General features: G+C 40.5%; 1 protein-coding gene across 5 annotated transcripts in view; it reads left to right on the forward strand.

Annotated features, from left to right (window-relative positions):
* Nucleotides 1–26,281, forward strand: part of LOC140277348 (voltage-dependent N-type calcium channel subunit alpha-1B-like) — a 156,397-nt gene that overhangs the window by 115,204 nt on the left and 14,912 nt on the right. For 4 of the 5 annotated variants that reach the window (XM_072372325.1, XM_072372327.1, XM_072372329.1 and 1 more), the window contains exons 25-37: nt 3,500–3,596; nt 7,028–7,188; nt 7,316–7,453; nt 10,697–10,898; nt 11,265–11,429; nt 15,278–15,388; nt 16,496–16,579; nt 19,064–19,180; nt 19,833–19,898; nt 21,880–21,971; nt 22,069–22,219; nt 22,693–22,820; nt 25,818–25,914. In XM_072372325.1, the coding sequence (XP_072228426.1) occupies nt 3,500–3,596; nt 7,028–7,188; nt 7,316–7,453; nt 10,697–10,898; nt 11,265–11,429; nt 15,278–15,388; nt 16,496–16,579; nt 19,064–19,180; nt 19,833–19,898; nt 21,880–21,971; nt 22,069–22,219; nt 22,693–22,820; nt 25,818–25,914 (1,609 nt within the window). Of the gene's footprint in view, nt 1–3,499; nt 3,597–7,027; nt 7,189–7,315; nt 7,454–10,696; nt 10,899–11,264; nt 11,430–15,277; nt 15,389–16,495; nt 16,580–19,063; nt 19,181–19,832; nt 19,899–21,879; nt 21,972–22,068; nt 22,220–22,692; nt 22,821–24,728; nt 24,826–25,817; nt 25,915–26,281 lie in introns of all 5 variants that reach the window. The other variant, XM_072372326.1, reaches the window with a different exon arrangement.

Consider the following 26,281-nt stretch of genomic DNA (forward strand, 5'->3'; position numbering starts at 1 on the left):
TAGGAGCAAACTGTGGAAACAGATCAATCAGAAATCATATCAGAGTTTCTCCATCACATACAGTAAAGGTTCAACAACTGAAATCAAACTTGTTCAGAGTCAGGAAGCTCAAAATGAAGTGACAGGGTTGGTGGTGGCCTCAGAAATGGAAGGATATGCCCAAAGCACAACAACATATTCATTCATTTTATTCTTTTTTACAGTATGTACCTTTAATTGTGCTTCAGATTTAGTTGAAATGGACCCTCTATGACCTCAGATCCTCACTCAGGAACACATTACATTGGACTGAGGAGTACAGTGGGATTTCTCTCCTCCCTTGCAGTGTGATTGCAATCCCACACCTTATTGTTCTCATTAACACTATCGTCTCATCTTTGCCTCATTAACATGTCATAATAATCCTGTAAATTTAATTTACTCTCACTGCATTGTTTGAGTCTAAATTCCATTCGACTTGTTTGTTGCTTTAAACTGGAGATTACTTTCAGAGTTTCTACTGCTCTCTTATCGTTCCATTGTGTTGATTTGATGTCTGTAGGAATGACAGGCTAATTAATGTTACACTTTCTTTATAACTGTGATATCTGCTTTAAGTGTTTGTTTTACTCTTTCCTTTTTCTATGCTGGTCTTTTTCTGTGTTGTCTGCTTGCGTTTGCTTATCTTTCTTTTCCTCATCAGAACGCAACAAAGTGTGGCCAGGTGGGAACTGCCCTTATATGTCTTTTGCTTATTAACCTCCTTGTAAACCTCTTTTTCTTCCCACATATAAACACAGAACATTCCTCTTCTAAGCCTCCCAATAAACCTTCTCACTCCTGATCCCAGTGTGCCTGCAACATGACAGCGGTTCCCCTCCTCTCTTGCTTTCTTCCTGTGCCAATATTGGGACATCATATCCAAAGGACAATATTGGGAATTCCCCCTCATAGCTTTCAGAAGACCAACTCGTAGCTTCTGATGAAAACTATTACAAACACAATTATCTGTCGTGTTAAAACTAAAGTCTTTATCCATCATTTTGCGCTTTCAGTCACAACTTAAACAGGTTTAATCAGTCAGTCTGTGAAGAGATTATAACCCTCACGTCTATGTCCTCCACCTACGTCTCGCCTTCTTAATGCAGTGGGCTTAGAGGAAAGTCGATTAAAGATTACAGCCTCTCACCTGAAAAAAAAGCAGGTGTTCCTTACAATGCATGTGGAAAATGATAATATTCTGACTTATGAATGGGTTATTGTTGCAAACGAACTACTGACCCACAGACCTGATCATTTGTGCTGATTCTCTGAAGATTTGAGTTCAGTTTTCATTGTTCTTTTTTTTATCAAAATTAACTCTTTTTTTTTTCCTCCAATAAATTCCCCAGTAAAACGTAAAGATGACCCCGAGCAGTTTGCCAGGAATATAAGTGAATCCTGCATGAAATGTGCAGCAGCTGGACAGATGTGCATTCTGTTGTGCAGAGGCAGGAATGTCCCTTTGTTAGACGTCAGATTTTACGTCCTTAACAGGAAGAGCTCCTTGCTCACAGGATGGAGCAGCTTAAAGAATGACTGAAAATGGCCACACGTGCGTGGCTGCTGCGCACGTTTTAGTCAGAGCTGATCTATGCTACAGGGATGTGAACACAAACATGCATCCACTCCCACGAGCCCACACTTTACGTCCTTTCGGCCCAAGGCGCTTCTGAAAGCTATTGGGAGACTCTTCTTGCCGTCTGAATGTGTTTAGGCTTCCTGAATAGCAGGACTAGAATAGATTTTGCAGATTGCATGTCAGGGTTTGCAGGTTATCCAAGCATGAGAGCTGCATGGCATTTTGTTGGATCTTTTTGCTGTAAAAGAAAAGCCCTAAGCCGAGCTATACGGAGCTGTGGTTGCTTCCAGTTTGAGCTCCGTCTTTTTTACCAGCATGTGTTAAGAAATGATCACATTTTACGATTCTAATTGTTTTATTTAGTTTCTTTTTTTACTCTTGAACGTTGGTTTTCTTGTCAGTTTCCCAGTCCTTAAAACACTCCAACAAATGTCACATGGAAACACTCTGTGAGTGTTTGTGTGTAAATGGGTGTAAAAAAAAAATTGTACGAAAAAGGTTCATTTTACAAGTTTCTTCTTTGTTTCCAAATGATTTCCTTGAAAGCAGTTCGAAGACAACTGGGTAAAATGTTACCATCTAATTCAGTAACTCATTTAGAAGACATGACAACAGAAAAGCTTGTTTGTGCATTCATTGTAATCTGTAATCCTGCATAGTTCAGAGGTGCCCTCAGACTTTGGAAAGCCAGTTAGCCAGGCTCAGGTTTCCTGATTAAGTAGAGCAACAGAAGCAGTTGTCTGTCCGTCTTCTTACTTGTGGTTTGGGTTTTGATCGTAAAAAGTGGCAAACATGCACTGAGCAGGTCTGTCCAGAGACCCATAAAATTAAGTGTTTTACGTTTTTTACTGAATTCTTCTGTGTGATGGTGAGCAGATGATCTTCATTCATATTCTGCTGCTCCATGAGGAAGAGCAGCAGGGCCTCTGGGGACAATAAAAATGGCTTTTTCTTTTTTAAGTATGCTTGTGTCCATCTCCAAATCCTTCCTATAAAATTGGTTGTTTTGCACATGCATACAAAGATATAGAAGCAAGCATGCTTTTTCCAATTCAGAATGACAACCATGTGTGTGTGTGTGTGTGTGTGTGTGTGTGTGTGTTTGTCACTGATTGACCACTGCCAGTGTTTGACTGAATGGGGGCTCACTAGTTGGGAAAGCCTCACACGTTCCTGCCTCCACAAACAACAAAAACATGCAGATCTCTTTGACAGCAGCGGTTCCTGCAAAGAAACCGCTGCCTGAGTCGGGGGGGTCCTTTGAGCATTTATTGTAAAGAATATGAGATGTCTGTTTCATTCTAAGGGAACATTATTAGCTGCTTGTGGTGGATACAGCGTTCTTTAATGATGCCGTAAAATCTATTAGTTTGTACCAAGTTTTGAAGTTTCACTTTTATGTTGAAACCTTTTTGAATGAATTATGTGCATTCTGTGGAAAGGGAAAGGGGGAAGAAACTGTCTGAGGGAAAGACTGAAAGAAACGATTGACGGGGACAAGCTGAAATAAACAACAGTAAAAGTCTTTTTGCAAAGAGAGATGGAATGAAAGAAAGACAATAAGTGACAGATAGGTTTGAATTAAATAAGAAAAACAAAGGAATGCAAACAGGAAAGAAAAATCAAAAGGGAGAGAAGGGAAGACAAACAAAAGGAAACATGGAAGGAAAGAGAAATTTATGAGAAAATATCCCGTTTTTGTTGCATGTTTCTGTAGTAAAATACTGTCCATTCACATGCATGTGTACCACTAACATGACATAAACGCGTATGACTGTGTACACAATATTTCTGTTGTGCTACACTCAGACCTCATTAATGGAGCTTGAAATGAGCTTGGTAACATGCATGTCAGTTAAACTACATCACCCAGACTAACTGCATTCTCAATCTGCACAGAGGGACGAAAGGAAAGGACATCAATACCATTAAGTCTCTTCGGGTCCTCCGGGTCCTGCGGCCACTCAAGACCATTAAACGGCTGCCCAAGCTGAAGGTACAGTCATCCAATCTGCCACTCGCCCACTCTCTGAATATTCTAGAAATTTACATTTTTTCACGGAAGAAAAAGAGCAGCTGGTGCAGCAGACGCTCACAGCCACACACTGATGGGATGATATGATAGGAAATCTATAGCTCTGGACTTGACAATGTATGTATAAACTGTATATAAATGGACTTCTTGCACTTGTAGGATTGTAAGATATGTTTCAGATCAGATTTTATTGTCATGTACATGCAGGAAATACACAAAATTTGGCACCTGTTGAACACGCACCTGCACAGGGTCACACACTCATGGAGACAGATGACATACACTGAGCGGTGGGCAGCCAATCACAGCGTCTGGGGTTCAGTGGGCTAGGAGGTGGACTGCCACCCCTCCAGCTGTCAGTTCACCAATCTTTTGAGTGGCGAGAGTGGGATCTGGTTATTGGACGACCCACTCTGACCAATAAGCCACACCCTCAGAGGAAAAATCATGTTATCATGGGTACATTTAGGGTACATTTAGGGTACATTTAGGGCACATTTAGAGTACATTTAGGGCACGTTTAGGGCACATTTAGGGTACATTTAGGGCACATTTAGGGCACATTTAGGGCACATTTAGGGCACATTTAGGGCACATTTAGGGCACATTTAGGGTACATTTAGGGCACGTTTAGGGCACATTTAGGGTACATTTAGGGCACGTTTAGGGCACATTTAGGGTACATTTAGGGCACATTTAGAGTACATTTAGGGCACATTTAGGGTACGTTTAGGGTACATTTAGGGTACGTTTAGGGCACATTTAGAGCACATTTAGGGTACATTTAGGGCACATTTAGAGTACATTTAGGGCACATTTAGGGTACGTTTAGGGTACATTTAGGGCACGTTTAGAGTACATTTAGGGCACATTTAGGGTACATTTAGGGTACATTTTGAACACCAAGTGATAACTTTACCACCCTATTTAGCCAATTAGTGTTGAAATTATGGGAAATCGTGTAACCAATAGAGTGGAAGCATAGCAGTGTATACGTCTTCACAACTTCTCCAACGCATCTGAGAACACAGGTGGACCCTTGTGTTGTTAGTGTCTGTCTGTCACGGTAATTACATGCATATATTCTGTAAAGCTGGAAGGTAAAACTGCTTAAATGAGCCTTTCCCATTGCTACAGTGGGATCTTATCCTTAAAACATAAGGAAATATGTTTGTTTTTTTTATATTTTAGGGTCTGTGGGAAGGGAATGCATGAGATGCACCAACACATTCAGCCACAAGTCGGCTTTTTCAGACTTTCAAAAAGAGAAAATGGAATTACGGACGTAGGTTGAAACGAGGTTGGGTGCTACATAAAGCAGTTTCTACACACTTGACACTTATTGCACCGAAACAAATAAAAATCTTCTAATGATAAATGAATCCACTACAACAACTTGCAAAAAACACCCCGATTATTTCTTTAAATTGATTTGCCCGTGTTCGGGGGATGACCTTTATTTGTTTCTGTCAGCCCCACCCTTGAATTTTCATTAAGGAAATACAGAATGTGGGGAGAAAAAAAACAGTAAAGACAAAACAAAAAATAATATTTAATTTCCTCTTGAGATAAGACTCTCAAAGTCTCCTCCGATGCGGAAGTGACAGCCTCCCTCTGGTGTGTGAAGGCAGCCGATCATCCAAAAGTATTGCATCTGACAAAAGCAGGAGATCTGATTAGAGTAATCACAGTGAAATGACTGAGACAGATCAGTGTTGGCAGACAGACGCCCATCCACAGCTCCTCTCGGATACTCAGACGGAGTGGTTTGATAGATGGGCTGGTAGAGGAGTGGACGGGTATGCTCCGCCCTAACTGTTGAATAGAAGCAAACCTTGATGGGGATCACTCATGCAGCAGCATACTCTGGTTAGATTGCATGTCAGGATAGATCAACAAAGCACTTCATCCCACAGAGAGATCACAGCACCAGCTGAAAGAGGCAGGAAGACACAAAAACACACTCCACACAAGCTCCTTATAAAGTGCCCCGAATGCACTGATTTGATAGGTCAAAACATATTTACACTTTTACTTTTCAGAGAGGTGTTTTTAGACATCCACAGTACACCTTTGCACACTTGGAGCATGTTTCGAACACATCAAAGATGATTGGAACAGCTTTTCCATTCACAGACAAAGCGAGATTTTTGGGTTTGTTTTAAGTTAGTGCTTAATTTACAGATTGTAAAGAAGAATGGGCGGCCTGAAGAAAGCATTAGGAGCAAAGAAAACCACAAGAGTTAAGCTGTGGAGCTATTGTTGGTGGCTCCATCAATCCATCCATTCATTTTCTATACTCACTTTATCCAGTTCAGGGTCATGGGGGAGCTGGATCCCTTCCCGAAAGACTTGGGCGAAAGACTGACTTTCTTATTTCACATTTCTCGGAGGTTTTAAATAAACAATGATTCACAAGTCCTTTTTGACAAATTAAAGATAAACAGGTAAAGAAGCCTTAAATCAAACTGTCTTTTGGTAAGTGTTTTGACTCCAGCAGCTATGCATGGTACTCCTGGATGACGGGGTCAATTAAAGCACTAAAGCTTCACTGCTGGGATTGTTTGGCATTTGTTAGCCTTTTTCCAATTAAAAGTTTTATCCAAATCTGCCCATTACCCCAGTTTAAAAGTAATGCCATTATTAAATCATATGTAATGATTTCATAAGCTGCTGTGCCAGCTGCTGTTATGTGACTGCAGGATCCACTGTTTCATAACCTGCTAAAGTCTGGACTCTTATCTAGAACTTAGTGATAAAGTCAACATGGTTTTATGTGCTCAGCTAATAAGCATTTTGTCCTGCTCCATTGTTGCCATTCAGGACCTGAATATGACAGATAAATATATATGTATATGAGTATATTAGGGCTGTCATAGTTAACACATTGATCGCAATGCAATTAATTAAAAAAATTAACGTGTTAATTTTTTTTGATCGCGGTTTATTGCGGCCTTAGCAGTTGGCTTAATAAATAGGAGAAAAGTCACTAAGAGTTCAGAGTTCTGAATCTGATGTGTCTAATAACTGCATTTTTTCATTCATTTAACTGTCATTAGGCCCTGTTCTGTTTGTCGTTTGTTGTCTTCTACCTCTTCAGTTTTAAGACCACGTTGTTGTGGCATTTTATGTGCTGTGTTTTTTAAATAGACACGTCAAGTGGGTCTATAATGTACTTTTTTCATTTGAAAGAACAAATAAAAGATGAAAGACATTTTTTCTTTGTTTATTTGATTCTAACTGTATTTTTAATATAGAGATTAATCGTGAGTTAACTATGGAAAAAATGTGATTAATCGCGATTAAAAAAATGTATCGTTTGACAGCCCTAATATTTATATGCAAATATGCAAATATCTTACAGTGTGTGCATTTACGTCTGTATTTTCCAGGCCGTGTTTGACTGTGTTGTGAACTCCCTGAAGAATGTTCTCAACATCCTCATCGTCTACATCCTCTTCATGTTTATCTTCGCTGTTATCGCTGTGCAGCTCTTCAAGGGCAAATTCTTCTACTGCACAGACGAGTCCAAGGGCCTGGAGAAGGACTGCAGGTACTCCACAAACACGTGTCTTTTCAGCCGCATCTGCATATTTGTTTATCTTTTTCCATCGCTTAACTCGCATATTTTGCTTTTCTCCATTTTTTGATGGCATTTATTCCTCCCCTCTTCCTTGCAGAGGTCAGTTTCTGGATTATGGCAGGGATGATGTGGCAGCTCAGCCCAGAGAGTGGAAGAAGTACGAGTTTCACTACGATAACGTTCTCTGGGCCTTCCTGACACTCTTCACTGTCTCCACTGGAGAGGGCTGGCCATTGTAAGTCAGCACAGCCTTCACATCTTGTCATTTTGACAGCACCTTTCACACACAGAATATACTTTGTTTAGCTTGACACGGAGGGAGTTTGCTCCATGAATATGAAGCTACTAAATCAGATAGACTCGGAGAGAAATATGGCCACAATATTTAGTTCATAAGCAGTGCTCAGCACACCTGGAGGCAAAAAGTACAGCACTGATAAAACCTGATTTCTCCCAGGCTTAATTACCGTGTGTTCTCAACAGATGCAACCAAGGCTCATTGGACAGTTTCAGAAAGCTGTTCTGTGCCTGATTCAAAGAACCACAGACTCATCATCTTAGTTAAGGGCCTTTGATGCCTGTTTGCCTATATTGTTGGGATTGATTACCAGCTGGTGGAAAGTAAGTAGTTACACTGTGTAGGCTTGATTATTTAAAAATACGATAATCCCATCAGCCAGGAAGCTTTTCAGTTTGAGTTGATATTTGGAAGAGATCATAAGATATTGTACCTGTAACACACAACAGTGATGCTATCGTACAAGTTAAAGTTTCACTCAAGCAGTCGTTAATCCTTAAAATTGTGCATCTTGGAGTTTTAGTCATGAAAAAAATTATTTCTACACCTGATTTTTCCATGACTACACCTTATTTTTTTTGTAATTCTGTGAATGGGGATGCATGAATATGCGAGTATGATCCCACTTATATCAGCAGCGGCAGTGGACTGAGTCAGAGTTCCTCTTTGTTTGTGTGAGCATCTCATTTCACTGGCAGTGTTGGCACCTTAGCAGATTGCAGTATATCGTCTGGCAGTCTTGCTCAAGCTTTGTGTAATTCCAGTTTCCGGTGACAGAGACGAGAGGAGCTGCAGTTTCCACTCCGCAGCTGATGGATGTCTATCACTTAGAGAAAGCTCTGGAGAAATTCTGTCCATTTCTAAGTCCCTCTGAGTGATCATAATACATGTGAATGCAGCTGAAATCACTGTGCAGACGTGGGCTGGCTCTGTACTGCGCCCTGCCTTAACCAAGGCAGATGGCTGCCATTTCTGCGATGGTTCTGCATCAGTTTTCTATCAGCTAGAACTGAGTTTCCCTCTCCACTGTCGCCTCGTGCAGACGATTCTCTGCAAGTTCTGAACTGGCATTATATAAATTAGAATTTTTAAGCATTTTAATTTGTGGTGGTTAGCACCGTCGCCTCACAGCAGAGGGTTCCAGGTTCAACTCCCGGCTGGGTTCTGCATGTCCTCCCCGTGTATGTGTGGGTTCTCTCCAGCTTCCTCCCACCGTCCAAAAACATGCATGTTAGGTTAACTGGTGTCTCTCAATCGTCCCTCGGAGTGAGCGTGTGTGGTTGTTTGTCTCATTTGTCTCTGTGTGGCCCTGTAATGGACTGGCGACTTGTCCAGGGTGTATCCCGCCTCTCGCCCAATGACCGCTGGGATAGGCTCCACCCCCCCGCTACCCGACCGACGGATTAAACGGGTATAGAAAATGGATGTTCTGTGTCTTTAAAGAGGCTTGAGATTATGTTGCGTGAATTGGCGCTATTTAAATAAAACTGAATTAGATTTAATTGCTTTGGTAATAAATAAAAAAGTCTTTTTTCATTTGTTTAAATTTTGTTAATTTGTCTTTAACGTAAGTGGTTGGTGGTTCTGTAAGAGGAAGCCGTGATTTTAAATCAGGATTTTACTCGAGCAAAAGACTTGCAATGCCTTCAAATGGACTGCAGCTGAACTCTTGATCTTGATAGTCTTAATGGGCTGCATTTAAGTTACAATTTCAGACTTTAACAGACTTTAAAACAGCTCTTTTCCTTTAACAGCAGTAATAGAAAATACATATTTTTCCATGGAAATTTATATAGTGAGCTGAGATCAAGCGGAATGTAAATATGTCACATGTTGACGTGATGAAAACACTAATCATGTCTTGTGACACGTGAAAACATATCTTATAGACACGGTTAAAAACTGGATTTTCAGTGGAGCGGGACTTAAGATGTTGATCATGGGTTAAGATGACAAAAAAGAAGTTATAAACTGATTGATATCAATAAAAAAAATACAACGAAAGCAGAGGCGGATTTAGCCGTGGCCTTATGATATGGATCCACAATAGAATTTAATGGGTTCCACATTTGTCAAGGTTTAACCTTTCCACTAAACTTAATGACGTTTGGCTTGTGTAATATTATTTACAGACAAATGGCAAAGACCGTGTACTCTGCAGGAATAGAGTCCTTTGAACTACTGTAAGGAGACGGAGGAAAGGGTTGAACTGAATAGATGAAAACAGACCCACTAAGAATGAACAGCTTGATGCTTGTGAATTATAAATCTGCACCTGCTTTCTGTTATGGATTCCCTTTATTGTGCAGTTGTGTTGACTTCATGAGAACTATTGTGGCTCCCACCATTTAAGATCAAAGGTTCACTGCATTATGAAGTGAGCTAACAACACATAGCCGTGTTTTCTCCTGTGAGATGTCAAAGTTGACTTGCATTTGGAAGAGAAAAGCAAACAGCAGTATCCCAATGGGAAGTTTTGACGGAACATTTTTGTTGACTCACCACTTTGCACAGTTTCTACAGCGGCTAAATGCTGTGTTTTTTAAGGACATTTTCTCATCATCAGTTCTTGTGAGGCACAAAATAAACAAATGCTTCAGGTTATGTTTCACGTTGCAAGCTCTTGTTTTACTCGCTGGAGACACCTTTAATCTGCAAGTGTGTTGGGGTAGAAGATGCAGCTGGGCCCAAAAGTGCACCACCTAATCGTCTGATTTAGGGACGCAGGGCGTCTGACTGTAAATCAGCTGATTTATTTACTTCTAAATGTCCTGTGGGGCAATGGTTAGAGACCCTGAAAATCAGATTGCATTGTCATCTTTTTATACGGCATTATTTTATTTCAGAGCGACCTGTGATTTGATGCTCTTACCAGGTAGTTGTGATTCCAGGGATTTAGAAAGGTATTTAGAGCTCTTGCAGTCAGCTTAACAGAGGTCTGATCACACAGGGTGGGGGGTGAGGGACACGAACATGTTCTTTATGGGGAAGGGAGTCGCTGAGATGAATTTATAGGGGAGAGTCTGACAGGGCTGTGCAAAGGCTGAAGGACGTGGTCACCTTCAGAAACAGAAAAAAAGGTTTGACTTTCTTGTTAAAAGGCATTAAATCACTGAACCTCTTGCTGTGTATTTCTTCACGGTTGAAAATGTGTTGTCCGGTCAACTTTTTTTCCCCCAGGGTACTAAAGCACTCTGTGGATGCCACATACGAGGACCAGGGTCCCAGCCCAGGCTTCCGCATGGAGACGTCCATCTTTTATGTGGTCTACTTTGTGGTGTTTCCCTTCTTCTTTGTCAACATATTTGTGGCTTTGATCATCATCACCTTCCAGGAGCAGGGAGACAAGGCCATGTCAGAGTGTAGCTTGGAGAAGAATGAGGTGAGAAAGTGGAAAATGATGCACCTTCACGGTTTCTCTCCATGCACCAACAACCTTACATCACATCAACTTTTCATCACAAATGTTTTTTTATTAGAAATATGAGCTCCTGCTGATCTTCTTCAAGCGTTTTAAATCTAACATTACTTACAGAATAAAGAACTAAACATCTTTCTGCACTCGTCCTCTCTCTTTCATGGGAACTTTAAAGTGTTGCTGAGTGATCAGATAGCTTATCTTATATTGTCTTATCTTTTGATGTTACAGAACACAGAGCATTCTCTGCTGGGATGCCAACTGTCTTTGGTTTTTAAATATTAATTCCAGCATTTTTGTGAGCTTTTTCTCTTCTCTTTCCTTCAACAGAGGGCCTGTATTGACTTTGCCATCAATGCTAAGCCACTTACAAGGTACATGCCAGAGAACAAGCAGTCCTTCCAGTACAAGATGTGGAAATTTGTGGTGTCTTCGCCTTTTGAGTATGCCATCATGACTTTAATTGCCCTCAACACGGTCGTGCTGATGATGAAGGTCAGTTATTTACTCTGTTAATGAGACAAAACAACACTTCCTCAGAAAAAGTACTGCATTGGCTCAGTGATACTTATGCAGATCCGAATGTGATTTAATAGTCTATTGAAATATTGAAATACTTAAAGGAATTAAGGAAAATGTTTTTTTTATAAATGCGCAACTATATATTTTAGCTTTGAAGGTAAAGATACCTGCAATTGACTTATAAATACTGTAGATTTCTAAAGGACATCTACATGTCACATAGCCATCTAAGCTAACATCATCTTATTGGATGGACACAGACATACTTGCCATGAGATATATGTATATATCCCAGGGCTGTGAAACGATTAATTTTTTAAAATCGCGATTAATCACATTTTTTCCATAGTTAAAACACGATTAATCTATATATTAAAAATATAGAGTTAGAATCAAATAAACTCAAAGTAAAAATGTCTTTCATCTCTTATTTATTCTTTCAAATAAAAAGGTACATTATAGACCCACTTGACGTGTATATTTAAAAAACACAGCACATAAAAAGCCACAACAACGTAGTCTTAAAACTGAAGAGGTAGAAGACAACAAACGACAAACAGAACAGGCCTTAATGACAGTTAAATGAATGAAAAAATGCAGTTATTAGACACATCAGATTCAGAACTCTGAACTCTTAATGACTTTTCTCCTATTTATTAAGCCAACTGCTAAGGCCGCGATTAACCGCGATCCAAAAAAATTAACACATTAATTTTTTTAATTAATTGCATTGCAATTAATGTGTTAACTATGACAGCCCTAATATACTCATATACATATATATGTATATGTCATATACAGGTCCTGAATGGCAACAATGGAGCAGGACAAAATGCTTATTAGCTGAGCACATAAAACCATGTTGACTTTATCACTAAGTTCTAGATAAGAGTCCAGACTTTAGCAGGTTATGAAACAGTGGATCCTGCAGTCACATAACAGCAGCTGGCACAGCAGCTTATGAAATCATTACATATGATTTAATAATGGCATTACTTTTAAACTGGGGTAATGGGCTGATTTGGATAAAACTTTTAATTGGAAAAAGGCTAACAAATGGCAAACAATCCCAGCAGTAAAGCTTTAGTGCTTTAATTGACCCCGTCATCCAGGAGTACCATGCATAGCTGCTGGAGTCAAAACACTTACCAAAAGACAGTTTGATTTAAGGCTTCTTTACGTGTTCGCCAGTTAAAAATGACTGTAAACACATGCTGTAATTACACTGTCCTCCTTTTAGTCATTTCAGCTCGGTCCCTCATTGTATTACTATCACTCAGCCCTCTGTAACTCGATGAGCCACAAATCACGGAGCTGACCAGTCTTCCAGGCAGCACAGAGCTGGACAAATCTGATAGGATGACAAACTGGCTTCTTTCAGTTCACATTCCCTCACAAAATGAAGGGACGTTTCAAATCAAAAATCTGGAATTTGTAGGATAACATTGATACTCTTATAACCAAAGAATTGAAGATGTGTAGAATCCCAACTACAAAAAGGGGGGAAAGCAGAGTAAAATGTCAATAAAAACAGACCTAAACCAGTATTTTATTCACAATAGAACAGAAAACGGATCAAACGTTGAAGATGAAATATTTTACTATTTCATCTTGACAGCATATCTCAAAAAGGTTGGGATGGGGCCATGTTTTCCACTTTTTAACATCCCCTTTTCTTTTTTGTAAAAGTATCATGTGACCATCTGGGAAGTGAGAAGACCAGCTGCTGGACCTTTGGGAGAGAACTATTGGCCCATATTTATCTGATATAGGATTCTAGCTGCTCAGCAGTCCTGGGTCTTATTTGCTATATTTTTCACGATGCGCCAAATGTGTCCCCACTTTTTTTGCAACTGGGGGTGTATTAAACTGTCACAAACGTGATGCTGAACAACTACATTTATACAGAATGTGGAAAGGATTCAAGCCCCATCTGACCCAATATTTAAACAGGCACGATGAACTTGATATTTTAATCTCCGATTAACAGTGACAATGGTTTTGCAAAATAAACTTTAATGCAGGCTGCAAACCAGTGGATGCTGCAATCAGGATAACAGCAGCTGAACTTTTCAGCTTTGTGGTCAGTCACATTTCGTTAGGCAGAGAAGTAAATGTTCCAGCCTGAATATCATTAATACATGGCTGCAGGTTGGCATCACATCCGTGAACGCTGCTCTATACTAAACATATGACACAGCAAATCACTACCATCCTACAACTTCTGTGGTTTGACTGTGACACGACTACGTTGTCACTTGTTGTCACATGTTTTCTTGTGAGACTGTGAGGCTGCTTGCCTTGACTGGATCCAGGTTTGCAAAACATTAGCGGGAGCTGAAGTTGCATGTGTTGCTCATAGAGTTTATGTGTGAAGCTTCAGAGGTGTTACTAACAGCAGCAGGAACTATGAGGCAGAGAGCTGCACTGATTCACTCATGTGGCTCAACAACAGTAACTTTAATTACTAATTATGTCAGACACATAGAAAACTGTCACACACAATCTGTTCATTGTTTATTTACATGTCAGAAGGGTAAAGAGTCTCACTTACAATCAGTTTATTCATAAAAATTAAAACCTTGTGTTCCCCTGCAGCAGCTTAAGTTCTGCTGCGTTTAGATAAATTACCATTGCACCTTTGTAGAATATGTCAGTGTGTTTCGTATCATAATATGATGATAAAAGTATTTTGTGAACAGCACAGGGACCAGATTTGGGCTGACAGCCTATTTATTAATGACTCGCTGTGTTGGGGAGCTTCAGGCTGTGGGAGTGTGTGACTTCTCCAGTCACCTATACATCACTGCGTTTTCTCATCTACACAGAAGAGAAAGTCCCTGAAGGAATGAAACAACCAGTTTAGGTCACCCAAGCTGGTGCCACGAAACAAAAGTTGTTTAAATAGAAAACATTTAGTTTATCCAGAAATCCGCTGTGTCTCTTTTTTTTGTCACACAATAATATTTGATTTAAAATCAAGGAGCAGTAAAAATAATTCTCTGTGATCCTTCTTGTTTGTATGATTAACTGCCAAATAGGACCAAGAAGCTTGTTAGTTATGCATGAGCAAGCACATTTAGGCTAAGATTCTGTATTGTTGTATTGTTCTTAAAGGGGAATTTAAAAAAAAAAAAAACCTGGACCTTATTTCTGGCATAAAATATGTTCATCTACTCACCGATAACAGTTTGGTGAAAGTCAAGACGCTATTTAGATCACTTGAGATCCACGTATATCCATATAACGGGAGAGAACAGGGCAGAGACAATACAGCCTCTAAATAAGGCATTATCTGTCTTTATTTCACCAATACTTTAAGACAAATTAATGAATGAATGCTACTATTGCTCTGTTAGCTCAGAGCTGCTGTGTTGTTGTTATCGGGGGCTTTCTACACACGCATCCACTGGGATGACGTCGTCGATGTGCGCCGCTGCAGCACAGCTCATTCACTCCATCATACTCAAAATTGTCATTCACGTCGTCAAAATTTGACAAATATCCTGCCATGTTGCACAAAACTAGCACAAGCAAACTCATTGCGAAGATAGCCGACTGTCACAGAGCACGGAGTAAATAAGCGGTGCACGTCAGTGACGTCATCCCAGTAGATGCGTGTGTAGAAAGCCCCCAATAGCCCCGTATAACAACAACACGGCAGCTATGAACTAACAGTGCAATAGTACGCGTTCATTCATTGACACGAGCCACACATAGTGGCTGAGTTACTGTGATGAAGGATGTCCTTTTCACAATCACTCTAGTAAACCTGTAACCAGATATGTGAATTCATAGTATGTTTCACCTTCTGTCCTCAGTTCTACGGAGCTCCAGACCTGTATGAGGCGATGCTGAAATACTTAAACATCGTCTTCACAGGCCTCTTCACGCTCGAGTGCATCCTCAAGATTATTGCCTTCAATCCACTGGTGAGCTGTTGTGCTATATGCTCTGCTGCAAACACTCCTTCACTGTTCTAGTGTCTTTACGTTTACCCACATTGTTAAGTTAAAGGTCCTTTGCAATAGATTGGTGGCATTAAGCAGTATTATTGTAGTTTGCGACCTAAAGGAGCCTATGGTAGCTGATACTGTAGTGTAAAATCTGACAGACCCGCCGGCCAGTGTTTGTTTTTCTGATCTGGGCTCAGGAGAGATGGCTGCTCTTTATGAAGATATACGAGGCTCTTCCAATGCAAACAAAAGCACCATGATTGATATTACATTATGAACTAAATAAAACATGCATGCTATTTTCCATTTTGGCTAATGGGTTCTGCTCAATAATTCGCCCTTTATTTAAATGTTGGTTTAAATGATTCCAAGATGTGATTAACTTGTGGATGCTTCTTAAAGCAAAGAAGAACAAAAGTAATCAGATCTGCAACAAACCAAAAGCATGAAATAAATAAAAGAAGCTCAGAAGCTTTAGTAATTTCAAATTCAGGACTGAACAGAGGGGATGAACAGTAGACTGCACAAGGAGAATAAATCTTCTCCCAACATGGAGCCGTCTGGCCTGCTGCGAGACATTTCATCTGTGACTCTATCCCATTTACAAGCCCCATTTATTAAATAGCTTTTCTCACACACCACTTACCTCCACCTGTTTAGCAGTTAAGCTCACATCTGCCTTTCTAAACGCTCTGCTGCTGCAGCCCTTCAGCATGCAGCTGCAGGGCCCGGCAGCAGGCTCCGCCCACAGGAAATGGATGATTGACCAGTCTGACGGCACTCTGGGTGTAGGCACCAGTTCATGATTAATGCAGGAGATTGTGTCAGCATATGTGTGTGTGTGTTATATTTGCACGTTCTGTACATCATTGATGTATTTCTCAGTTTTGAACTTTGTGATTAAAGAAGAAATGTTCCAGAAACAGTCTGTTTATCTTTAAAGGGAAACAGCTAATACAGTTTTCGGGATTTATAGCCATTTATACTGGCTGTTAAACTTTTCCCACAGATGAAAAAGACCTGGAGTTGGACCAAACAGTTCATAGTTTTAATGGGATCATTTCTTCCTTCTTTGTGTTTCAGAACTACCTGAAGGAACCCTGGAATGTGTTTGACTTTGTTACTGTGATTGGAAGCATCACAGACATCTTGGTCACGGAGATAAATGTAAGAGCTTTGGGCGGTCTTATGTGTCTCTACATCCTATATTTGAGTATCTTGCTTCAGTGCACGCTCACAGCTGCAAAGAGCACTGTGATAAAGAAGCATGCTGTGACACATGAAGTAGATTTAGGCCAATCTGTGTCAATGGACATACAAAAGTTAGAACGTTTGTAAGTGATATTTTCCTTACACGGAATAAAACCTGTTACAGGTGACTAGAGATAAACCAATATGGTTTTTCAGGGCCGATTATAGATACCGATTATTAGTAGTCAAGGAGGCCGATAACTGATATTTGGAGTCGATATTCATTTGCAAACTTTTGAATAATACAAACTCCAACACTTTAATTAATTTAAATGTCCTTTAGCATATGTTTATTCAACAGATTTTCAGATAACAGAACATGTTCAAGGTTTTTTTTCTTAGAATTTTAAAACAAAGGTGACATATGCTCAACTCGTCATGCTTAATTTATTACAGCTTTTGGGAAGCCTGTAGTTGATTTTACTATGTAAATGTTATATTTTAACATGTGATATTAGTACAATAGCAATAGGAGAGACTCGCACTATTCTCTAGCCATCCCCTCAACGTGCTTCCCTGCAATAAAACTGGACTGAATTGAGTTCATTAGGTTTTTACTCTCTCTCTCTCTCTCCCTCACACACATACGTCTACTATCAGCGACTATTTCCATATCGATACGTTCGGCAGCCCGTCTGGAGGGACTGCGAGCGAGCAGAGCTGCCGCTTCTGTTTATATAACATTATCGGGCTCACAGTAACCTTACAAGTCGATTCCTAGTGCAAACCTCTGTTTTTTTCCACAGACATATTAATAAACAAAAAAAGGATACAGATAGCACATTTGTTAACCCAGGATACCATTCTCAAATGATTAATTTTACTTGACATCAACTAAAAACTGAATTATTTAAATGATTCAGCACTAATTTACATGCACCCATTTTGATTATAAATCTGTCTTTTTTTTTCTTTTTTTCAAAAAATGTTTTCCAGCTTTAAGTCCCAGCTGTGGTAGTCATGCTTTGCTCTACTCTCATAGTCTCAGTCCTCAAATCAAAAGCTGAGCCAAGCAAACAGGGAGAGGAATTTAAAATCGGAGTATAAAACAAAGGCAGCTGCAGGCCTTGCTGCTGCTACAGTCCTGAATATTTAGTCTCCTCCTTTGATTTAAAGCAGATGATGGATTGAAAACTATGTGATTTTGGAGATCGAGGACTGAGGCAGGTTACTGTAGCTTTCTTTGTGGCAAAGTCAGTGTTTGCTGTGTTCTCTCTTTGTGAGATCATTAGTCTTCTTTTCTGTATCTCTTCTTGTTGTTCCGTCTTACTTCTGTGTTGCTGTTCCCATCTTCTGCTGTGTCTATCCTGGCGCCTGTGCCCTCACTCTGCCTCTTCTGTCACATCTGACACCTCTAGACGGTAAGTGGCTTCTTTTGTTGGCTGCTGATTTTTTTCTTTTTTTCCGATTCCCTTGTTGCCATCATGCGTGTTTTTGTCTCCCACAGTCGTAGCTCAAAGAGTCGACTGAATTCTATTAAAAAACCATTAAAAAGCATGAAATGAGTGTTTTAGCTGTAACAGTTCTCTGTAATTACAGCAACATACAATCTAACATCAAGATGAAAAGAAAAGAAATGTCACAAAGAATGAATTATTAACCCTTCATAAAAATTTGAGTTTGTGTCAACTGCAGCAATATTTAGCTATAATGATCAGAGACATATGTGGATTGGCTGGTTTGTGCTGCTTCTTGATTTTTTTTCTCAGCCCTCTGCTTAAGGAAGCTTTTGCAGTGCAAGTGCAAGTACTTAAAGGGGAACTCTGGTATTTTTAAACCTAGACCTTATTTCTGGCATGAAATACGTTCATCTACTCACCGTGAACAGTTTGGTGAAAGTCGGCGTCCTTCGGAAGATATTTAGATTCCTCGAGATCCATATAACGGAGAGAATGGGGCTTAGACGATGCAGCCTCTATATAAAGCATTATATGTCTTTATTTCACCAATACTTTCACCAATACTTTAAGAAGAATGAATGAATGAACGTGTGCTATAGCTCTGTTAGCTCATAGCTGCTGTGTTGTTGTTATTGGCGGCTATCGGGGGGCTTATAGAGGGCTTTCTACACACTCATCTACTGGGATGACATCATCGAAGCGCCGCTGCAGCACAGCCTATTTACTCTGTGCTCTGTGACAGTCGGCTAACTTCACACGTAGTTTAGATAAAGATAAAGATAATGCCCTGTTCACGCCGTTATATGGATATATGCGGCTCTCAAGGTCAACAAAACCCTTTAAGAACAATACAACAATACAGAATTGTAGCCTAAATGTCCTTGCTCATGCATAACTAACAAGCTTCTTGGTTCCGGTGTTCCCCTTTAACACCTGAAAATAAGCCCGATGTTTATGGTATATGGTATAATAACTCACAGACTTTGTGTTTTGATCTCAGAACAAGATGATAAACCTGAGTGTCTTGAGGCTGTTCAGAGCGGCTCGTCTCATCAAGCTGTTGCGACAGGGCTACACCATCCGCATCCTTCTGTGGACCTTTGTTCAGTCCTTCAAGGTGAGAAATTTACAATCACCTGATCTCACAGACATGCTTTACATACTTCCATGTATGTATGACGCATGGTGTTGTGTGGGTGAATAAAAAGAAAAAGTGTTTCATTCTGGAAAGACAGAGGCTCAAAAACAAGATGAGGCAAAGTGCACAACTTCTTAGTCGCTGGTAAAATCCAACAAAATAGCTCCTAGCAGACAATAGTTGAGCTTTCGAAAGTCCCCCGGGACAAGTTGAGTTACATGTGGGAGGCCGGGGCCACAGCTTAGGGAATTATTGCAGGTTTAATGTCAGTGGTGAGAGCTTTTAAGCCCAATGAAAATGGACAGTAGCTGCTGAGTGTGAAAAGGTGGCCATTTAATTACATCAACTGTTCGCCTCCTCCTCACAGCGATATAAATAGCTGGTTAAAGGAATCTAAGCTGCTGGTCAGGTTGACTGCTCGGGTTCTAAATAAGACTGTAAAATCTTACAAGGGTGCTCGTCCTCTGTGGAGAATCAGACTTGTGTGTGTGTGTTAGTGCACTGAAATGAAAACAGAGACACTGTGTGGTCTGTGTATTGGTGTGGAAACAGAAATAGTGTATTCGCATGATGTCTGTTTGTGTTCAGAGCAACTTTAAGCCATTTTTCTGTTTTTTCCTCCACTTTTCAGGCACTGCCCTACGTCTGCCTGCTTATTGCCATGTTGTTTTTCATCTACGCCATCATTGGGATGCAGGTAAGTGGTGAAAACCAACAGGTCCAAATCAAGTTTGGAAGTCAGTTACATGTCTCCGATCCGAGGTTTCCAGTTTTCAGTTTTGTTGCTTCTCACAGTGCTTACAGGCCATGAGAGGCACCAGAAATATTTTAGTCATGTAGAAAATTGAGAAATGGCCGCTCCACAACTTCATGTTGCATTCACTGTTCTTGGAATTGTTTAACTTCCTCGTGTTTTTTCTTCTTTGATGCAGTCAGTTTACGCACTATTGCCCGTTCTTGCTTTACTACAGGTACACGTTATGATCCTCCATTTCTCAATGTCTCTGCTAAAAATCTCACAAAACCGCTGATTCCTCAACTTTTATCTTCTTCATCACCCTCTGAACACCATTATTCTGTAAATGCTTTTAATAGCAATAATATGGACGTCCCACTGTGAAGCAGGACCTGCAGGGCAGATAGATATTAATGGTTCATTCTAAGGTAATAAAGATATAAAAATGAATTTTAAAAAAGCAATTAGATACTAAATGAAGCATAGTTTTTAATAATGGATTTTTTTCTCCAACAATCTTGGTTATTGCTACTCTCTGCAACTTTAAGCTATGTAAAACTTTTTGTGCATATAATTTATATTTCATGTTAGGACACTGACTGTCTTACCTGTTAGCGTATCGTACCTGTCTGTCATATGGAAGGCAGATCATGGATATGCTCAAATATCAGCTGAGCAATGAAGGCTCTTCTCTAAAGCCAGATAAAATAGGATGATGATAACAATAATGATGATTTTTTTTCTAAAAAGGATAACTCACGTTCTAATTCCTCGGTGATATAGCAGCTCCAAACTCTGGACTTTACTGCTCCAGTTTTAGTTAAAGATTTTAGCAGTTAACTTTCAAAACTGTTGCTTTTATTGCCAATATTTCACCAGAGTTTGTTTCGGAAACGGTTGTTCTTATGCTGTACTGATGGTGCGTTTGTAGACAAATGGGTAATTGGAATCTCTAATTTATTTATTCAGTTAAGTGACCTATAACACTAATGATGAGATTTGACGTTCATAGCAACACAAAAAGGAACCAATTCTTAGGTACAGTGAATGCAGCACTGTGTGAAGCAGCAGCTCGAAGGCGACGGTGAGAACATGGGCTTGATAACTTTGTAAATATACTTAACTTTTCTCAGCAAATGTGTCACATTTTCAGTTTTAGGGAGCCCCAAACAAAATGCCAGCGTTTCTTTTCCAATGTGACTTCAGAGACCCAAATATATGCTCCCAAGTACAGAAAATATATATAATATATCCCTTTTAACAATGGCACTTAGTGCTTTACAAGGGGTAAGGTAAGGTAAGTAGGGCGTAAATATAAGATGCCGATGTATCAGACATTGCTGAAGGCTTTAAGAAAGAGGTCAGCTTTAAGGAGGGATTTAAAGATGACAAGAGAATAAGTGTGTCTGAGTTCAGTGGGCAGAGAGCTGATGAAAATGGTGCTCTAGTGAAAATGATCCGTTAGTTGTGGTTAGCAGGGCGCTGTCAGCAGGTCTCGATGTTTGTAGAGCATATACCAGGTCAATAAGTCTGCCGTGCGCTGAGGGCAAGGCCAGTTAAAGCTTCAAGGCATGCGATAAGATTTTAAAAATAGATTTTATAGAGATTTTATCAAGGGTGGATCAAATATTTGTCGGCTTTTCGGTTTGTGCACTTGCTGTGTTAGATTTGTCCATTGTGAGCTTGTCTGTGTTGCTGCTGTGCAGCAGCACCAAAAATATCTGCCTCCAACATTGCATACAGGATTTCAGATGCAGCCCACATCCAAATTTTAGATTCTAAACCTCCAAGCACAAAAATATATCTCCGAACTTTTTCTACTGTAGGAAAGGTGACTGAGAGAAATGTGGCTCCTGTTGACTCTTGGCTATGCTAGATCATTATTAAAACAGCTTTACTCAGAAGGTGACTTCAGCACAACCTGCTCTCCCACTCTCCTCAGGTGTTTGGCAACATTGAGTTAAACGAGGACGCCGCCATAAATCACCACAACAACTTCCAGACCTTTTTCCAGGCCTTGACCCTTCTGTTCAGGTAACCTGCTTCCATAACCTGAAAGCTCTGGCTGTTAAGAGAATTAACTGTTGATAAAGCAGTACCTTGACTGTGACTTTTTTCTTTGTTTTTCCAGGAGCGCGACAGGTGAGGCCTGGCATGAGATCATGCTCGCTTGCCTCAGTAACCGACCATGTGATGAACTCTCGGGAACTAAAGAGAAGGAATGTGGCAGTGATTTTGCGTACTTCTACTTTGTCTCCTTCATCTTCCTCTGCTCCTTCCTGGTCAGTATCTCCTTCAGGAAATCAGCAGGCCTTCCCTGATGTTTTGATTGGGTGAACTTGAGGTTTGATGGCTTTTTCGTTTTATATCGCTGGCTGTTAGTGGGGACACTCCTGCTCTGAGTATGGCTCAGATAATGCTGTTATAGAAAATGAAGATTTTGTTAATATTTAAATCATCATTACCTTTCCATACATTTGGTTTGGTAATCAAAGCAAGCGCAGGTCAAGTCATGGAATATTTTTGAGTGAAAGTAGTTGCAGGTGTTGCCACTGTGAGACAATGCCGTGACAAATGAAAAGTCCTATTTTTATCAGAAATAAATACCCATGTAGTTTGCAATTTTTGGGTCTTAAAACACTGATTTGGTCCTTTAAGCAGAACTGCATAGATAGATTACATAATCTGCATAATACAGTATTAGGAATTCAACAAAATGAATTGATTTTATCCATTTAACGATTTCTCTTCCTAGATGTTGAATCTATTTGTTGCTGTCATCATGGACAACTTTGAGTACCTGACCAGGGATGCCTCCATCCTCGGGCCTCACCACCTTGATGAGTTCATTCGTGTGTGGGCAGAGTATGACCCCGCCGCCTGGTAGGTGCCTCGGCCGTCTTGAATAGCTCCATTTTATTCCCCTGTGTTAGACAGTGCTGGTATTACAGAAGAGGTCTGCTTTTAAAAGAAAGGTGAGCCAGGAAAGAAGAAACTCTCAGACTGACATCTGGGTTCCGGCAGGATGCCTCCGATGTGTAACTGGGAAAATCTTGTCTTAGCAGCGATGGGTGAATGACATTAATCCTGAGCCCCGTGTCAGCTGAGGCTGGTGACAAGCCCCGTGTTGGCTGGACTGATGCATGTAAATCCAGCGTTACGCTGAACGGCCACTCAGCTCTCAGGGCTGATAAGCTGGCGGGCTCCAAAGCTCCTCAGTCTGTCACAGTGGTGTAAAGAGAGACTATTTCTATCCCTCCAATATGTGACTACAGGTTTCTGGTATCACCTTTCCTGCCCTTTACACCCACCTGACACTGTTTCCCTGACTGAAGCACAAAACTGTTTTTGAGTGAAGCATAATCTGTCTCAGATTATGTAAGGCTCATAAAGTTTTAACGAAGGCTTCACGGCAGCCTTGTCAGTGAGTCAGGACTCCAGTAGAGGTGTGAGGTGTGAAAAATGAAATTGCAATCACCTGACAGACATTACGGGGGAGGAATTAATATTCATTCCTTTGAATATAAATGAACTGCTCTCGAAAATGCCTTCAGTAACATTCAGCCTATTTCGAATTGTTTTAACTCATCATCATATCAAAGAGCTTTTAAAGCTCTCTGTTTTTGTTGCTTTTCACACATGTACAGAGGTTGTTATATGCTGGGAAAAGAAAGTTACCACAGTAGCTAGAAAGTAGTTTACGTTACTGAAAACACTGCGTTCTAAGGAAGTATTTCTGCTGCTGTAAGAAATGTGTGTGCTGCACTTAGAGCTTCATGTTCAGAAAGAAAAATGGCCACTACAAAACATCTGGAAACCTTGAAAATAAGCATCAACAGTTTAAATAAAGATCTGCACGTATCGTGTCTTCTATATACTACTGTCTCAGCCATAACATTATGACCACCTGTCTGCAACTAAATAGCTCCCATTTTTTTCTGACCAAACACTCCTGAACCATCGAGGCATGGACTGCCCAAGACCTCTGAAGGTATGCTGTGGTATCTGGTACCATGCGGTTAATAGCAGATCTGTTAAGTCCTCTAAGTTATGAAAAGAGACGTCCACAGATCAGACTTGCTTCCTCTGCACATCCCACAGATGTTTGCTTGGATTTCGGTCACTTCAAGCTTGTTATTGCTTTCCTCAAATTATTCTTAAACCATATTTGGAGTTTGGCAGGATGCGTTATCCTGCTGATAGAGGCCACTGCCATCAGAATACAGTTTCCATGAAGTGTAACTATATTAAGAGAAGTGGTACATGTCTCCCAGCAGAACTTTGCTCAAAGCACCACACTGCTCCTGCTGCTTGGCCTTCTTCCCATGGTGCACTCTGGTACGTGTGCACCCACATATGCAACAAACTGCAGTGTTCTATGTGCTCTGTACCTGCCCATCTGAACTATTCTCATCTTTTTTCAACAATTTGAGCTACAGTAGCTCTGTTATGGGATCAGACAACACTAAGCTCTCCAGTTTTCCTTCCTTGGATCACTTATGGTTGGTCCTGCAGACTGGGAACATTCCACAAGAAGTGCAGTTGTGGAGATGCTATGACCTAGCTGTGTTGCCATCAAAGTTTGTCCCCTGGCCTAACATATCTAACCCACTGCCAGCTACCATTGTAACCAAACCATCTGTTTTTACTTCTCACCTCTCGGTGGTCATAATACTATGGCTGGTTAATAAATGTAACAGTTAATGTGCCTGAGTGATATCAGACAATACTGGACAGATGCAGTTAGCTTACCTATGATCTAACCTATTTAACATGTCTCATCTTTTTCAGTGGGAGGATATGCTATCGGGATATGTACAAATTATTGCGTTTTATCTCGCCTCCCCTGGGCCTGGGGAAGAAGTGCCCCAACAGGGTGGCTTATAAGGTTTGCTCTCCCACACAGTCCTTTAGTTTTCAAAGTGACTGTGATGGTTTTGGACTGTGAATGTTCGTTGTCATTCCCTGCGATGGCAGAGAATGCCCTGACCACACATGCATACAAACGCTCATTGATCCTCCACTAACCAGCTGGCACATAACCATAGTGAACACAGGAAACAATGCAGCAAGTCAGGCTCAAGAAAAAGGCGTCAGATGTGAGGTCTATGAGGTTTGAATGAGGAGTAGTGAAGATAGAGCATTGTGTGCTTTGTTTCCCCTTTGGTTACTGCTGATGTCTCTTAGCATGCAGAAACTGAGGGTATCTTAAAGGAATACTCTCACTGAAAATACAGTTTTCTAGTAATGAATGCAAAGTAGCTTGAAAGGTGGAACTGAAACGTTTGACAAAAGTGGAATTTAATCAGTAATAGACCTGAAAGGGAAGAATAAAAGTAAGGACGACGTCACCAAATTCCCAGAAACTTCTCAAAGTACTCCTGCACCATACTCCCTGTATGGTGCATATGGTCAGTATCTGCTGTTCTAACCACAATATAAGAAAAAAAGCGGCAATTATAGAATAAAAGAGTAGCAATACATTGTATGCTGTGCATCCAATCTGCAAACCTTCCAGAGTCACCTTTCAAGCACACAAGTAGTACTGTCATTCAAAACTCTGATATTTGGTGTGGTATTCTTTTAAATCAAATGCACTCTTAAGCATATCTTCCTCCAGGTTCCTTCCATCCAACATCTGTATGCAGGGAATGCTCTGGAGCCTTTTTCCTTACTCTCTCCTCTGGGATCCATTCTTTGATCTGTAAATTCAACTGAAATGGCATTCCAGACCACGATATCCTGGAAATCTTATTAACAAAGATTTCTGTGTTTTCCTCTTACCTTCCCCCTCCCCATTCTCTCTTTTGGATTTTGCCATTTTCTGTTGTGATGTAACATCCGTTACCCCTCCTTCCATGACCTCCTTTTCTCTGGTAGCGGCCGCATGGTTTACCGTGATATGTACGAGATGCTTCGCGACATGTCCCCTCCGCTAGGTTTGGGAAAGAAATGTCCGCCCCGAGTCGCCTATAAGGTAGAATCACTCCTTTCTCCTTCTTCCCCTCCTTTCCCCAGTCACTGCTGGCTCCTTGCTTCCCCCTGCCAAGCATCTTCAGGCTTCTGTCAGTGTGCCGCAGTCAATATCTTCTGGCCTGCTGTTGTGATGTTGTTTCTATCTGTGATCTCAAGTTATCTAAATATCTTCCGAAGGACGACTTTCACCAAACTGTTCTCTGTGAGTAGATGAACGTATTTCATGCCAGAAAAAAGGTCTAGATTTACAAATACCTGAGTTCCCCTTTAAAAGTGAAAAGATTGAAGAGTTTGACAAAGATTAACATGAAAAAGTCATAATAATTATTAATTAATAAAATGATGGCAACAAAAACTAAAGAAAGAAC

The sequence above is a fragment of the Leuresthes tenuis genome, unplaced genomic scaffold (genome assembly GCF_036924035.1).
Source record: "Leuresthes tenuis unplaced genomic scaffold, fLeuTen1.0.hap1 SCAF_19, whole genome shotgun sequence".
Taxonomy (NCBI): Eukaryota; Metazoa; Chordata; class Actinopteri; order Atheriniformes; family Atherinopsidae; genus Leuresthes; species Leuresthes tenuis.